Source organism: Acipenser ruthenus, chromosome 28, assembly GCF_902713425.1.
Source record: "Acipenser ruthenus chromosome 28, fAciRut3.2 maternal haplotype, whole genome shotgun sequence".
NCBI lineage: Eukaryota > Metazoa > Chordata > Actinopteri > Acipenseriformes > Acipenseridae > Acipenser > Acipenser ruthenus.
This window is the reverse complement of record NC_081216.1, coordinates 17,061,743-17,078,133: the sequence shown is the minus strand read 5'-3', so window position 1 is coordinate 17,078,133 and position 16,391 is coordinate 17,061,743. Positions and strand designations below refer to the sequence as shown.

The 16,391-nt window shown below is 39.2% G+C and overlaps 1 protein-coding gene across 2 annotated transcripts in view; it reads right to left on the bottom strand.

The window, feature by feature from the left end:
• LOC117435058 (MOB kinase activator 2-like) overlaps positions 1–14,306 on the bottom strand; it is an 82,467-nt gene extending 68,161 nt beyond the window's left edge. The window contains exons 1-2 of one of the 2 annotated variants that reach the window (XM_059002941.1): positions 13,794–14,306; positions 8,143–8,219 (exon numbers count right to left, since the gene is read on the bottom strand). In XM_059002941.1, the coding sequence (XP_058858924.1) occupies positions 8,143–8,219; positions 13,794–13,976 (260 nt within the window). In that variant the 5' untranslated portion in view covers positions 13,977–14,306. The remainder of the gene's footprint in view (positions 1–8,142; positions 8,220–13,793) is intronic. The other variant, XM_034057956.3, reaches the window with a different exon arrangement.
• Between the last annotated feature and the right edge of the window lie 2,085 nt (positions 14,307–16,391).

Below are 16,391 nucleotides of genomic sequence, written 5' to 3'. Positions count from 1 at the left end.
GATCAAAGCTCCACAGTTTTGTGGGGATGACATTTACCCAATCACTTGTATTTGAAATAAAATGTGCAATAAATTAGATTCTACATTTTAAAACCTTTTCTTCAGCTGAAACACTCCAATACACAATGCCGCTTATCAGGGTATCTTTTGACGTAGGATAATGCATTTTTAATTTGTCTATTAAATACAATAAGACGGCAGGAAGTGGAAAAACATTAGTCAGCTTCTCCGCACGTGATCAGAGGCTTTGTCTTACAGAGTGAGACAAGAAACCACAAAGACACATCTCTGACTCAGGTGCTGCATGTATCCAGAGCTGTCTCTCTCTCTCACACACACACACACACACACACACACACACACACACACACTTAAACTGGGGCTGAATTGAATTCTACTGCACTGAAAACTATTTTATTTAGTACACCAATCTTATTGGTCATTTTTTTTATCAACCAATTGTCCAAGAGTCTACACAGTATAGCAATTTACTGTAGACCAACAATACAACACCTACAAATAATCATATTTATCCAATTTAGGGAGTGCTTGTATCAAGCTCTACCAGCAAATAGATCATGAAAATAGATCACTGTGACTATTTACCCCTCCCAATGCCCAGCAGTGATAACCAAGCAGACAGTATAAATCCCAGTATTAATAATGATCAGAGCTGCATGAATTGATTATTCGATTACTCAAATTGAGTAGCAAGCAGGTGATGACACGGAGGTGAGGTTCAATAGGGTCAAGTTTATTTGTTTCAACTGCAGCTCTCCAAAGAGGCACAGAGAAGAATGCTGACAGTTGTTTTCTGGGGTGGGGGGAACTCATCTCAAATTCAAGCAGCTGTTTTAATTGGACTGGCAAATTTGCACAATCAACACCATGCAGTGATCGTTTTGTACAGCTCTACAGTTAAAGCAATAGAAAAACAACACAGAGCTCAAGGATTCTGAGATTGCGCACTTCCACAGTGACAGCCAGTGTCCTATACATCGCGTGTGTCTTGTCTGCATACATGTGTTTTTAGGGCCCTTCATAAATGTAATTTAACTTCCAGCATTCAGACAGCATTGCACATTGGTAATACCAAGGCTGGGCCACACCTACAGAAATAGTGGCAATAAATCCATCATATAATAAAAAACCCAATTTAAAATCTAGTGCTGAAGATTATTCCAGTTTCTTGCTGCTGGGAAAGCCGATGGCTTTTCCTTCTCTAATGATCTCTCTTAATAGCCCCCACTTTGCTTCTAGTTTCATTTTTATTCTTTTATTGCTCCCTCTAGCTATTCTTACCACTTCCTCCTCCCGAGTGCACTCTCTTCTCAGATACTTCACTGAAATAGGCAGGTGTATTTTAGCTGAACCTCAGTTTCCAGCCTTTTATTTAACCATTGCCCTTGTTGTGCATATAAACTCATTGATTCAAAACACAATTGCAGCTTGCTTTGCTTTTATCCTTTATACAGTCCAGTATGATCTATCCTGTAAACATACCTGATAAAACATGTACGTCAGTGACATACTGTACATCCCCAGGCACAGCTATCTGTACGGCAAAAAAGATGATGACCGTGACATTTATCCACAGTATGTTGATGCAAAACAGTGCAGACCAAGAAATGGAAATGAATAATTGAATGGAAATTAGATAAGTAGTATTTAAGACCTAGATGTATCATTGTGAGAATGTTTGTAACATTTTTTCATTAATTGTAAAATGTTCTGTGCACTGCAAAGCTAAAAACATAACTAGGTTGTTTTTTGTTTTGTTTAAAAATCACTGCTTTCAAAACACTACAATATTGACAGAAATTAATTATATTTACGTGCACTGCAATATTTAAAGATAGGAGACCAAACAGCACTTATTGTCTATGAGTGGAGGGCATGGACTTTAGGTTTCAGAACAAATGCTAATTAGCTGGGAAAATCAAAGACTGGACAGTTTGGTTGCAACAGCACTGGATATTATTGAAAGCTACAGTAGCATCACAGAACTAAATTATTAAAAGGTAATATTGGAGTGGATAGATCCAGTCATCTAATTGCAAACTCCATAAAGTACTGTATGGTAAGAGAAAGTTAAAATAAGAATTGCATTTTAAACTAATTTTAAAGTGTTCTTGTTGCAATAAAAAATGAGCTTAGTTATCCCCACGAAAGTATCTCATTAAAATTAAAACAATGTGTTTTATTGCTTATCAATTATAAACAGGTTTTGCACATACTGACGATCGTAACTCACTGAAATCCCTAGCGATTTTCTATACAGACACTTCTAATGGAACAGCATTCATTTATCTGCCAATTTGAGCAGCTTGCTGTACAGATACATTTGACCATAAGCAGCATCCAATATTAATGAAGTTCACTTGCAATCTAGACTGGTTATCTGTGAAGGGGGGGGGGGGTCAAATATCACTACAAATATCACTCCTACAAATCAGCAGCAGATGGCACCACCACAAAAAAAAGATAGAACTTCTCTGGAATGCGAGAAGATAGAGTTGAGGTGCTTCTACCATAGGATCTGGAATGGGTGAAAATGCTATGCAATGGGAGTCTTATTTCCATCCAAAGGCCAGTGCAGTCATCCTTAAAGCCACAACACTGCTGCAGTAATGAAGGGAAAATAAATAAATAAATAAATAAATAAATAAAGTGGGTTACTACTTAAAACAGAGCACTACACGTCACTAGAGCAGATTACTCAAATCTCCAAATGCCATACAGGGCCTGTACAGCGCTCGCATGTCTAATTCTGCAATTAGAAAAGATGTAGAACCACTCGCTTCTAAACAATCCCCACATCATTTCTGCAGTGTTCTGAAAATAATCAGTACCTGTGGTTTTGCTTAAATGTCAATGTTGATTTTATGTGTGTCTTTCGGCTTTGTGAATGATAACATACTGCATCTCAGCATAAGGACATACAGTACACACAATGTGTGTCCCCAAGAGCCGTGGTTAAGGAATATCTGTACAAAATTTCATCACAATGGGATTCTCAAGATATAGCTTAACGTGTGCGAGAACAGACAGACGTAGTTTTGTTTGTATTGTGTCCTTGTTCAAAGGGTGCTTTGGATACACAGGTGATCCTCAAAGGTCTGCTCTCACACAAAGTCATTTGCTGTTTTGCGGACTTTTGCCCAGACTATGTGCACTCTAACACTTAGCTGGCTCATGCTTGCTGTAATCATGCACAGTAGACCACAGTACTGTACAGTACAGTGTGTGCTTCACCACAGGCAGTGAAAGTCACTTTCTCTCCAACTAGCACAGTTATGCCAGATTGATGCAGTTTAAAAGAAATGAACAAAACAAGCGACAACAGAGCACCATATTGGGGCAGATCTAGCTGGCGTTGTATTTTCAATTAAATGGGGGATGAAATAGATTTTGATAAAAGGGTTTAGTTCATCCTATTAAGAGTAGAGATCCGGGTAATTAAACTTCCAACTAAGTTTCCCCATGTAGACTGCATTGATTTATTTTCTTTTTACATTCCTCTTTCAGGTGTGGGATCAGTTTCAGGAATCTTGCTCTTCTGCCATAGCACAAGGATTCCATACATACTTTAAAGGTGATGCTTGACTGCGTCGAAGTGACATTTGAACAGTCTTGCAACAAAAAGGAGTGTGGGAATATACGGACTTAGGTGTGGAGGTGTTTAAAAGCTGATGCCAGTCCAGATTTATGCCAGAAAGCAAGTCCAGGTTTATGACTGTTGATGTTATCACAAGGCACAACAGAAATGAATTACTTGGGTTCCTGCATTTTGACAGTGCCATAATGGGGACGATAGGGACGATCGCAATATCTAGTGATCATGTGAGCTAGGCTGTACTTCATCCATTAATACTCACTCAATCAATGTCACTAGTTGTTCTGTACTTGCAATGCGAGTGAGAATTACTTCAATCCGGTAATATAACACATACTCAATAAATCAAATCGAGAATGACCTCGAGAACATATTTCCAAATCGCTTCTATTTTTTACATACCCTGGAGTAGGCAGCTGTGATGTAACGGGTGACAATCAAAACTATTTAAAGTGTAGACAAAGTGTCATTCTTACTTAATACTACAAGGTTATTATAAAAACGGATGACCCCCTGGATTTTGGGTTTATTTAACTTTCATCTACTACGTCGATTTCACAGATTTCCTAACCCTGGCTATTGAGAAAAAAACAATGGGAGATAAAAGCTGGGATCCCAGTTAGTTATTTCTTTTCATGGCAAGAGAGTCCCAGGTGTGTGTAGCTCTGCTGCTCACAGAAGTGAATAAAAGAAAGATCTGTTGTCTAATTGAACGTGCTTGTGTGGATGTAGATGTAATTACCATTTGCTCGAGTTGGAAATTTAAAAGCAGGAAGAGGGCTTTTGTGTTCGGTTTTAGTGCTGCAACAACTAAATTTGTTAGGCTTTTACTACTTTTTATCTAGCTAGACCTGTGTGTTTTAATGTTATAGTGTGGGATTGTCTATTTTTATTGCCTTTGCAACTGTTCAGGCCTGTGTTTTATAACGTAAGCTGTGTTCTATGTACTGTATACACATCGCTTTCAGATGTCTCATCGCTTTAAAGGTCAACATTTGTTGTTATGATTGTTACAAACAAATTAGAATCTAAACTGTACTCTTGTCTAATTTAATGATTTAAAATGGTAAAAATATCAAACTTCTTGCACTTAAAATCATCCTTTCACTTTAACTATGCTAGCATTCATGCTGCAGGATTCTTTGCGACATATATTGGCCATATTCCGCTGTTGTTGTAGTTGTTGTTGTTAACATGGCTGTTATGTTCAGGTTTAAAACTAATGCAGTAGTACAGCACCGCTGTTACATTATAGACTGTTGCAATAGCTACTGTACCGTAAATTGAGCCAGCTGGGTTTTGACACACACTTACTTGATGTGCTTCACATTATTTTATTTATTTGCTTATTTATTTTTAAATAAAGGCTACTTATTTGATCTTTTTTGGTAAGAAACTGCGCAATAACTGTAGATAAAGCATTCCATATTGGAAGCCACGCGGTTATTACTAATGGATCACAGAACGTTGTCTTTATTACGCCAGCCAGAGACCCGCGCTTACAACTGCATTGCCATATTTTCTACATTTTCTTTAAATTCTCAAATTAATAAATCGATACCTGGGTAGTAAAAGGAGACACAGGCAGGGTTGGGTCATTTATAACCCAACGGGTACCCGGGTTTTCAGGCACCCTTGCCAACCTCTACTATAAACAGTGTTCAATATAAAAACAGTGGCTTAAGAATTTGCTGTACTAAATGCGGCCATTTCGCTCGTGCAACACGCACTCAGTCTCTTATTTGAAAACCTCAGTTTTGGACTCTGTAACCCAGCTGGACATTGGCAGAGGATTAAACCTTCTACACCTCATCAGTAACTTTGAGAAGCATGAGTAAGCAACTTCAAGCCTGCCGGCGTGAATTAATGATGTGGCCTGCTTCTGCTTTGCCAAAGGGGTCAGCGGCTCGGTAAATGCAGCTGGCTCTGTATTTATCCTGCTGTGGTGAAACAACTCTCCAGTCTGCACAGAACCTCTTCCAAGCTGCAGAGTGAATGCAGAGAGTGAGACACAGACGCTTCCCACTGTGACTCTGCAAAACCAACACCTTTTATTAACTAAGGGCCTTTAAAGTTTACACATTATAAAAGTTGACTTACTATCTAACAAATAGGATTGAACTAATAATTATTGGGATATTACCGATAATTTGTTATTGTGTTGATATTTCACTGTAGTTAATTATATTGTTTCTGACAGTCATCGAAATCTCCACTGTATCAGCACCACTGCTATTGAGGTGTTTTGTCCCTCTCTCTTACTGGGGACAAGCGAACCGATTTGTCCATAAAGAGATGCTATGTGCATTTGAGAATTACTTTAATTCATTGGTATGTCTTAATTTTATAAAGCCGACAAACATAAAAATCAGAACAAGACTGTGTGAGAGTGGAAGAATTAGTAACTAGGGGAAAGTTGAATTGAATGGTACATTAAACATGATTTGAGATTATCGTGATAATTGTGATTAATTTACAATCTGAAAGAGAAACTACATATTTGCACAAGTGCTCATTAAAACAAAAATACATGCATACACATACAGTACAGTAACTGGGATGTTGATAAATTAACCTTAGCAATATTTGTGCAAAGCTTTTTCCAAAACCTTAAAATGACACGCGAGAACGTATACTATGCAGGTTATTAATTTTGTATACCTGCCTTGCGTCATGATGTGAGCTACTACATAAGGGAATATAAAACTTAAATACATAATTTTGTAAATAAAAGTACATAGTGCTTTTTCTAAAAATGATATGTTAAACAACGACAGCCGTGAAACCAGACTGGTATGATAACTTTTGTCAGCCTGCTAAAGCATATTCTTAATACTAGGTATTTAAAATGTTCCAATCAGTTTTGTTGAACAATATCAAGCCTTCATGCCTAGAATTCTGATTTCACACAGTAAGTCAAATATGTACAGTATGTAGATTATTAAAGACAATGTATTAAAAAAAAGCTTTGAAAAAACTCCAAAATGATAAAAAAAAAAGTACAAAAACAAAAAATCAAAATAAATACTGACACTAAAAAGGGAAGGGTATGAAAATTGACTTTGAGCTTCTCGGGCTACGCCTTTAAAACCCTGTAATTACAGTATAACTGCAGCTTAACACGAAGCGCCTAACCTGACACAATGTCATGCACAATCTGCACATGTTAATGATAGCAAACAGCTTAGTGAAACTATAAGACACAGTAACCCCTGGCTAGATAGTTATTGCACTGGTGGAGTTGTAGTTGTAGGCTATGTTAAATAAGACACCGAATCAGATCTTACAAATACTGTAGCACCAGACCTTACAGCTAGCACAGTAAGGAAAACCTGTGCCAAGCCTTTACTGTACTTTAGCACCTACAGTATGGTACCATTCCCAAGAGATTGAAGGTTGACAGGCTTTTTGTGCAAATGGGATTACTAGAAACAAGCAGTACCATACTTGCTCTCCGAGGATATAGGCTAGTTCTATGGCCAAACATACAGTACTGTAGTTCCATCAAAACCAGCAGTCCTCAACCTGAATCCTTTAAATTAGTTAGTCATGAATGAGAAGTCAATTAATTCGTAAATATAGCAAGCCAAAAGTCAGCCTAAATTAGATTCTGATCCAGAGTAATTTGTGCTAAGGAATGTCTTGATAACAAGTTCCATCACAATTGGACAAAGGATTTCCTTCCAAAAAGCTGCCTCTTTCTACAGAAAACTCTCTAATATTGTACAATCTCTCAACATCCTATGATAACTAGTCTTTTGAAATAAGGTGGCACACCTACTGTAAGACACACACATCCACTGAGAAACAGCCATCCTGTCACAGAGGATAATGTTCTGAACCCCTATTGTGAGCGCGACTGGATCCCTTAATGCTGCTGCAGTTCAAAGCCCCTGTGTAAAACACTCTAAACAGCAGGCAGAGGGACAGCAGCCTGCATTAAAGTGGAGTGTGAGAAAGGAATGGGATGAGGAGTACAGTGGGTGTTGGAATTTATTTTTTATTAAGCAGGCTAAAGTGACGTGGGCTGATGTCAGGGCTGCCGATTTATTCCTCTGACCTGGGACTCAAAGACTGGGGCCCTGTTGTTGGTTCAGGCATTGCTGCAATGTACAGCATCATGGCTCTGCCCTGATCTCAGGGATTTAGGGAAGCCTGCTGCCACAGCGCGATACACCAGCTAATCCAATTAAAGAACCCTCCTCTTCCCTACAAGGACAAGCCACTGCGCTGCCCCAGGACTCTGAACAGGCCCCTACTGCTACTGTACCATACATCTGTCCCAATGCCACTGACACAGTGTTTCATTATGGATTTCTATGCCCTTTCTATGATGGGCTAAACTATGCCCAATCAGCACTAAAGCTAAGTTTCTGAAATGACCCAATCTGAATAGATCCTATATTAAACCTACATCTGTCTAGAAGGCATGTCAAGGTTTTTCCCCACAGTGGTGCTCAAAGTTGCCTCAAAGTAAGTACCTGAAAAACAACCGCCATCTCCAGCACACACTTGATCTCTCTTACCTGTGCTCTGTGATATAAAAAAAAGCTGCTTCTCTGTGCCAAAAGTCGATTTCCAATTTGGAAGTGCATACCCGCCTCTAAAATCAGATAAAAAAAATGTACAAGACTTTTTACAATGCTGCATCAAAAAATGAACTACTGTATACTACAGTTTGTAAGGCAAAACACCAGTGAAAAAAGTTCACAGAAAAAGTTGAGTTATAAAAATACAAAAACAAGTAACACAAAACCACAACCACCTTGGGATTTAGCCACGTATCCACTATTTGTGATCAACAACGCTCAGACTTACTATAGGTCTATTCTACTTATGAACTGATTCTATATTTGCAGCCATCTTGCAGATAAAAAAGCAAGCCTGTCAAGCGATGAGCAAAATCGAATCTAAACTGCCATGCTCAAGACAGTGTTAACTGCGTAACGGCAAGTCCTGCCATTAAACAGCAGCACTGGATATCACTCATATGAACAGGCATTACCAAAAGGCCTGGGGTGTTAATATTAGATTTCACATCAGCGCTGACTAAACACAATTTTTTTTAATGCAAAAATTCAACCTGATATTTAAAACAGCAAACAAAATGAACCTGAAAAGCAGAACCCCCATTTGCAAAAATACTATCACTGTTGGTTTTTACCTGGTACAGCAAACTCAAAACATGCAGCCTATGTTTCACGTTATAGTGGGATCAGAAAGGGTCAAGTGTACTTTGCAAACGATATGCATCTCTCCCTGGCAAATAATTTAACTATCTATTAATAGAAGAGTACTCCTGAAACCTCCAGTTGTCCCATGCTTAAACAAGACATATTTTGGCAGCAAACAGTATGCTTAGACTGAAGAGCCACCTTGGACTCCATCCTGTATTCGTTAGGTTGGGACATTTTTATCAGAATCACAGGATCAGAAAATGCCTCGGTCAGAACACGGCTCACCTCTATCCATACAGAGCATGTTGTAAGTTTTCAAGTGCTCAATATCTTAATGGATCGGGGGACTTGCAATAGAATGGTCTGGTATGTAACAGGTATAAAAATCATTTTCATAGAGTACAATAAAGGCAAAACATCATGTGCATTTACAAAGCCTGTTACTCATGTAAGCAGCCAACTTGTTCATCTATTTATAACCAATTTATGCTTTCTGTTGTATAATTTCTTCTAAACTATTCATGTGGGTGTTCCAAAGCGTATTTATCTTTCACATTTCAATGGGCAGCTTTTAGCTGGGCCGTCACAATACAGTAACAGCTTCACTCAGCTTTGAATTCAGAGACCCACAGCAACGACGATGTTTCTAAAACTAGAAGAAATGACTATCCTCATAAGTACAGTAAATGGTTCATTACATGTTGGATAACACAATGTTAGCCAGTTAGACTCAACCTCTTTTCACACCACAGTGATTTTATTCTTTAGCAAAAACTAAAAACAAACAAGAATACTGCAGATAACTTTGTTTCAAGTTTTGTCTCTTCTCTTTTCAGAAAACAGTAGTGCAACATTACACTACTAAATGGCAACAGTAAATTGCTTTTTCTAAAATTTTCCCTCATTGTATTTTCCTGCCCCCCAAAAGGGGGATGGGACTTACAAACAGATGTAACTTACACCGAATTGGTACCTGCTGTAGTTTTATTGGGCTGAAGAATGAAAAGTCCAGCACTATTCTGACAGCTAGCCAGGGGTCCCAGTAAGAAAGTGGCTGTGCTGAGTCTCCTGGCTCTCTGCTCACCTACCACTGTGCTTCTCATTCTTGTATCAAGTTCTGAAGACATGCTGCACTTGACTCAGTCCATGGTGTTGAGTTGCCGGGATCCTCTCCTAATACTCTACTCATGCTTTCTAATGTATAGTTTTGTTTTCTCTTATTTTATTGAACAATACCAATCATTTTCTTACACAAGTTCAAACGCACTCACATACTGTAGCTCCTCTGTAGGCTTTAATATAAATCATGGGTTTCATTTTCATGTGTCGTCCACAGTGGTTTTAATGAGAAGTCCCTGGCTTCGACAGCCAAGACTCCCTGATTAGTATGTATTTTTTTATTTTAGCATGGTGAACATGTGGCTTTTCAGTGACAGGCACAAACAAATACGGTAGAGCTGCAGTCTCATTTGAATTTGGCTGAGGTCAAGCCACTGAATTATTCCTTTGACTCTAAAAACAAATTAGTCAACGCATTTGGTATGAATCCCCCACGAAAGGTTTGATGATACTAAAACGTAAAAGACACTTAAAGAGTATGTTTTACAATTGATTTTAAAGTGACTTTCATTGTTGCAGCCTATAACCAGTTGAAAGGATCGACTCCCATTTAGGATTATTCTGGGAGAAACACAGTTTGTCTGAATTTCTGAATTTAGCCTTTGGCTCCTTTGTTGAACTCAGTGTTGCACTGTGTACATTCCAATTATTTTGCCATTATCTTTCTAATTGCTGATTATCTTTGAATACAGTACAGTATGCACAATCAGCTGTGGGACTCTGACCAAGGGAGCACATGGTGCTTGCAGTTAAAGCCTATCGGCAAAAAACAAACTTCAGTTTGTTCCAGCCACAACAGACACAAGATGTACAGAAAGCTGCTTGTTGGACCAGCTAGACTAACTTGAAAAGCTATCTTTGTCCCTCTGAAATCTCTAGCGGCTTGTGTTTAAATCCCAGCACTTGAATTGAAGAAGACGCTGAGAGTTTGTAAATTTAAGAGCCAATTGTTGTTAAACTGACTTTCCAAAGCCTAACTGTTTTATCCCCAGTATTTTTAATCAAGGGACTAAAAAAATTAGAAACACCAGCCACATAAGTGTCAATATGTGGTAAGGCCCTCTATAGACAGCCAAGACGGCAGTGATTTGATGTGACGAGTATGAAGACTGAGATGGTTCTGAAGGGACAGCTGTCCATTTCTCAAGGATTTCAATCTGTAATTCATTCAGGGATGTCTGCAGTGGAAACCGGCAGCAAAGTCACTTTTGAGACGGTCATTAATCATTAGTAATTGTGCAGTCCTAGATGCAGATGCACCTGCCAAATGAGTGCCTGCTCAATATATCAGCTTTTTACCAGATCTGCTGCCTTGCTCACTAAAAAAACTGACTTGCAACAGGGAGATGAAGCTTTTCCATATTACAGGACACGTGTCAAGAAGGGGGAAATAAACACCAAATTGAACAACTGTGAAGAGTGTCAATAAAAAAAAAAGCAATTCATATCCAAATATCACTTTAAGTCACTGCTACCACTGCTAAATGTGTCATGCTGGTACAGCCAGTAACCCAATACCCTTTCCAGACCGCACAGGAATAGAAACTTCTCAAACGATCCACTTAATTGATTAGATAACTACAGTCAGCTAGTCCACTAGTGAAGAGACAGTGGCGGAACAGCAAGCCTTTTTTGGAGATTGTTTTATAGACATTACAGGCCCTACACCTGCATTAAACATGTTTGTTTCAACATGGTGAGGTTAAAAAAAAGGCATTGATAAGTGTTATAAAATACAGGCTTAAAATGTTATTTAAAATTGCAAAATAACGTACCCATTTTCTGGTACCCCAATGACCCGTACAGTAACATCTACTGTAACGCTCCAAGACATTTACGGAAAGTCTTGACGAATCCTCATTTAAAAGGATAGCTTCAGATACCTTTTTATGTTGTGTTTTTAGGTAGCTTCACAGTAGTTTTCTTAAATGAATCTCTACCTTACAAAATAATTTGGACATTACAAGCACTGAAACCAAAAGCATGTTGAGACTCTCAAGAAGAGTGGGGTTTAGTTGACATACTGCATCTCCAATTTCTGACTTGACACTGGGCAGCTCAACTTAACTGAACAGGGATTGTCAGTGCTACTGGTCTTTTACTTCACATACAGCACCTCAGTCTATCGTACAAACACAATGAAGATTTAAAGAGGGTATTGGTACAAACTATATTAAAAGTGCCTTTTGAATTATAAGTGATTGCTACAGTAGCAGTGGCACCATTGCTGTGTTCTCAGCATCTATTCATAGGGACTGCTGAAAATGGGCAGTCAAAAGTGTTGTTTCACTCCCCAGCTGATTCAATTAATAACAGCAACAAAGGAAGTCAAACTGTGTTTTATGTCTAATCCAAACCAAGGTCCTACTGTAAGCAAGTCTCTGTAAGTCGCTTTGGATAAAAGCCTCTGCTAAATGATTAAATAAATAAATAAATAAAATTATTATTGATGGTTGTACACAAGGTGTTCGATAAATCCTTAAAATACTCGAGGTGTCAATCAGTCAAGGTTCCCCCAAATAAAGTGTATGATTTACACTTTTTTGCCTAACCAAATACAGTACTGTGTAAAAACTAACAGTGAAAAATACATCTGTTACGATTTTTTTGCTTTCTAGGTAAAAAAAAAAAAAGGCACTGCATTAAACGGGCATGAACTATTTCAGGTAGAGAAGTTTAACATGCTTGCAGGTATTGTTACACTGTCTTCTACCACTCACCATTAGGTTTAGATGCAAGCACTAGCCCTGAACAATATATTGTCAGTTGTCTGTGTGGACTATTAACATTATTAATCCGTAAACCTGTTGGGAGCAGACAGCTTTCAGCTTGCTTTGAGCTTGTCTGGCATTAAATGCAGGGACTGAAAACTTTCCTCATTCCATTCAAATCGTGTGACTTAATTCTGCTAGCCCCACCCAATATGCATAGCCTATAGGCAGAGAGAATAGGTGGGGCTAAGAGTTGAAAGGTCACATTTTCACATGATTTGAATGGCAGGAAGAAGGCTGTTGGTCCCACCAGTCAAGAAACTCCAGACAAGCTCAGAGCAAGGTAAAGGCAGATTCAGAGAAAAATCCTAACTCCCTGGAGCAACAAAACCCAGATCCACTCCAAGCCTATTTGTGAAACCCTGGATTAGGAACTTGTGTTTTAGGAACTTAGATGATAAATGTTAAGATGCCAAGGTGGAGGTTTGGCATGGTACACAACTGCCAGTGGCTCATTGAATTGAACTAACATGCTCAGCAAATGTGAAAGTGCACTATATACCCTAAGAATACCCATATCCTCTACTACACTCTGCAGTATATGTACAGAAAGTTCAAAATGAAGAGCACTTCAAAATCGCTATGACTATCATCCAATGCTGTAAGAACAGCACAAGAAAACTTTAGTGGCAACACACAGGCCTAAAATAAAAATTACAGTTATAGGAAATCCCCATCCCCTGAGAAACAAAATCATGTTTCGCAAAAGGGTGAGCATTCACTGAGTCTGGCACGTGCATGCATTTATTTCCTGACAGCTATAATTGTAGCCGGTGGACAGTGAGTAACAGTGTAGCCCCAGGCCTGCTAGGGTCCACGCATTAACGGTGCCACGAGAAAAGTGCACCAACAAACACATCCCTAAAGTGCAACAGGGCAGCCCCATTATCCAGTCTTGTTCCATACATGAATGGTATGCAACGTTGCTTTTTTAAACCTGAACCTGTCTGTGCATGCAACAAGCCATGTGAGCTAGTAGTAGATACACATAGAAAAGCAACTACTGTTTTCTGTTTGTGTTTGAAACCACGAACCCGTATCAGCCGTGCACTCTTTTTTGTACGTTTGACAATTTGCCAAAAGATGTGTGTTTCAAATGCAAGCACTTACCCCATAAGCCAATCCATCGTTGCTTAAGGATAAATCCACAAAAAAGCTGGAGGCTTCCTCCTGCTTTATCCGGATCTCCTCACTACTCTCTGTGTGTCGGGTCTCTTTCCAACGTCCCTTTATTTTGCGCTCCTTTTTTCTGAGGCTTTGCCCTGTTAGTATAATAAATAACAACAGGAGCATCAACCGTGACAGCAGGACCTGGGCTGCTCTCGAGGCTGGCAGAGGGAGTTGGGCTGCATTTAGAGGTTAAGAAGACGGGGAAAGCAAGCAAGTGCTGCGATGTGCCCTTTATTATATATTATCCGTGGACCGCTGGAAGGTCGTGGCCGCAGCTCGCTTTCAGCAGGGTTCGGGGCAAGCGTGAAAAAGTCCTGGGATGCCGCTGTTCTTTCCTCAGACGTGAACCCTTTGCTCGATATTGGAGCTACTACACTGCTACTGCGATCTGTAGCTACCACATACAAGAAAGCCGGAAGTAAACACAGATCCGCCCCCGGCCCCCTCCCTCGCTGCCCGGTATGATTTCCGTCTCAAACCGGAACGACCTTAGCGCAACCTTACTATGGTAAATGTAGTCTTCAGTAATAAACACTACTACTGTATAGCTGTAATTTAGTAGTTTAAATCAGTTCGTTTTGAATTTAAATAATTAGACTTTTTTGGACACTGCAAACGGTCATAGTAGGTATGCACAGGGCCTTGATATGGGGCCTACATAATTGGAGTTGTTCCATAAAAATAGAAACACATGTGTAGCACACACTTCTGTGTAAATGAGCCGAATTCCAGGCCAGGTTAACTGAACACCTCAGAAGATAGTGTGGAACACACAGCCAGACAATCCCCCACTGAGCACCAACATCGCAGTCTGATTAAGATCTAGTGTGACTAAGCCATTAATAATGTCTCAGGTTTTTAAGATGTTTGGAGACATCCCTGCTGTTTTTGCAGCTGCACCTCCGATGTTTGCATCACAAATTATTAAGGAAGCTGTTGGTTACACAACATATTGAGAAATTCACTGCTAGGCAACCCCTTCAAGTGGAATATCAACAGTCATGATTTATAAGAATTTGACCCAATGTTACATTCATAAGTAGGCTGTGTGGTCCAGTGATTAAAGAAAAGGGCTTGTAACCAGGAGGCTCCCGGTTCAAATCCCACCTCAGCCACTGACTCATTGTGTGACCTTAAGCAAGTCACTTAACCTCCTTGTGCTCCGTCTTTCGGGTGAGACGTAGTTGTAAGTGACTCTGCAGCTGATGCATAGTTCACACACCCTAGTCTCACCCTAGTCTTGGATAAAGGCGTCTGCTAAATAAACAAATAATAACGCCTTCATAATGATGCTTTTATCCAAAGCGACTTACAGAGACTAGGGGGTGAACTATCATCACAACTGCTGCTGCAGAGTCACTAGATAAATGATCTGCAATAGATAACTGTATACATAATCCTTTTTTATCACTTTGAAAGCCGACATAACATTAAGTGCATGTGTAACAGGGCGGAGGTCGGGCGACCCAGCATAGCGCAAGCATGGTTCTTAACCACACTGGCTCGTCTGCATTCGTGGTTTTAAAGCTTTAAGTTAACTTCATCTCATCTCACCGCCCAGGGACAGATTCTGTAACGACAATGCATCACACAGCACTACCCATTACACATAGTATTTATAACATTAGTTAGAACTAATTGTATTATTTAACAGATCCCAAAAATAGTTACTACAGCTACACCGGTAGCACATAGTAAATAGCAGTACCACAATGTTATGTTTTTAATCTTAAATGCATGTTATGTGGAAAATGTACTATTAAGCTCATATTAAATATGAGTTGCTAATCTGAGTTTAATGTTTGCAAATGTAGTGCTCATAAAAGGCAACAACCTCAATACCGACCTGCACATCTCAGGGGCTGTTTCTTTGTTATGTTGACCTGGAAACTCATTCCACTGGTAACCAAAAAACTGCAACCTCCTAGCATGACACACCTAGACACTGATGAGACCAGCCCTGAATCTGCAACCTCCTAGCATGACACACCTAGACCGATGAGGCCAGCCATGAATCTGTCCATCACAACTGACAGCCAGGGTTGTATGAATGGAGCAGTTCTCTATTGCCCATGTTTCCTCACTCAGACCCCTTACTTACTAAATACCCTGGTATTTCTGAATAGATTATCATTCCCCTTTAAAAATAGGCTAAATATTCAAGTAGAATGGTCCCCCGAAATGTCCTCCCTTTTCTAGGAAAGCAGTACAACTGGGGATGGGGAGTTTGTTGCCAGATAACTTAATTCAGACTACTTCCTCATTACATATCTTGGTATTCCTGAATAGATAATTGTCTCCTCTTTAAAAATATGTGTGTATTATATATATATATATATATATATATATATATATATATATATATATATATATATATACAGTGCCTTGCGAAAGTATTCGGCCCCCTTGAACTTTGCGACCTTTTGCCACATTTCAGGCTTCAAACATAAAGATATGAAACTGTAATTTTTTGTGAAGAATCAACAACAAGTGGGACACAATCATGAAGTGGAACGAAATTTATTGGATATTTCAAAC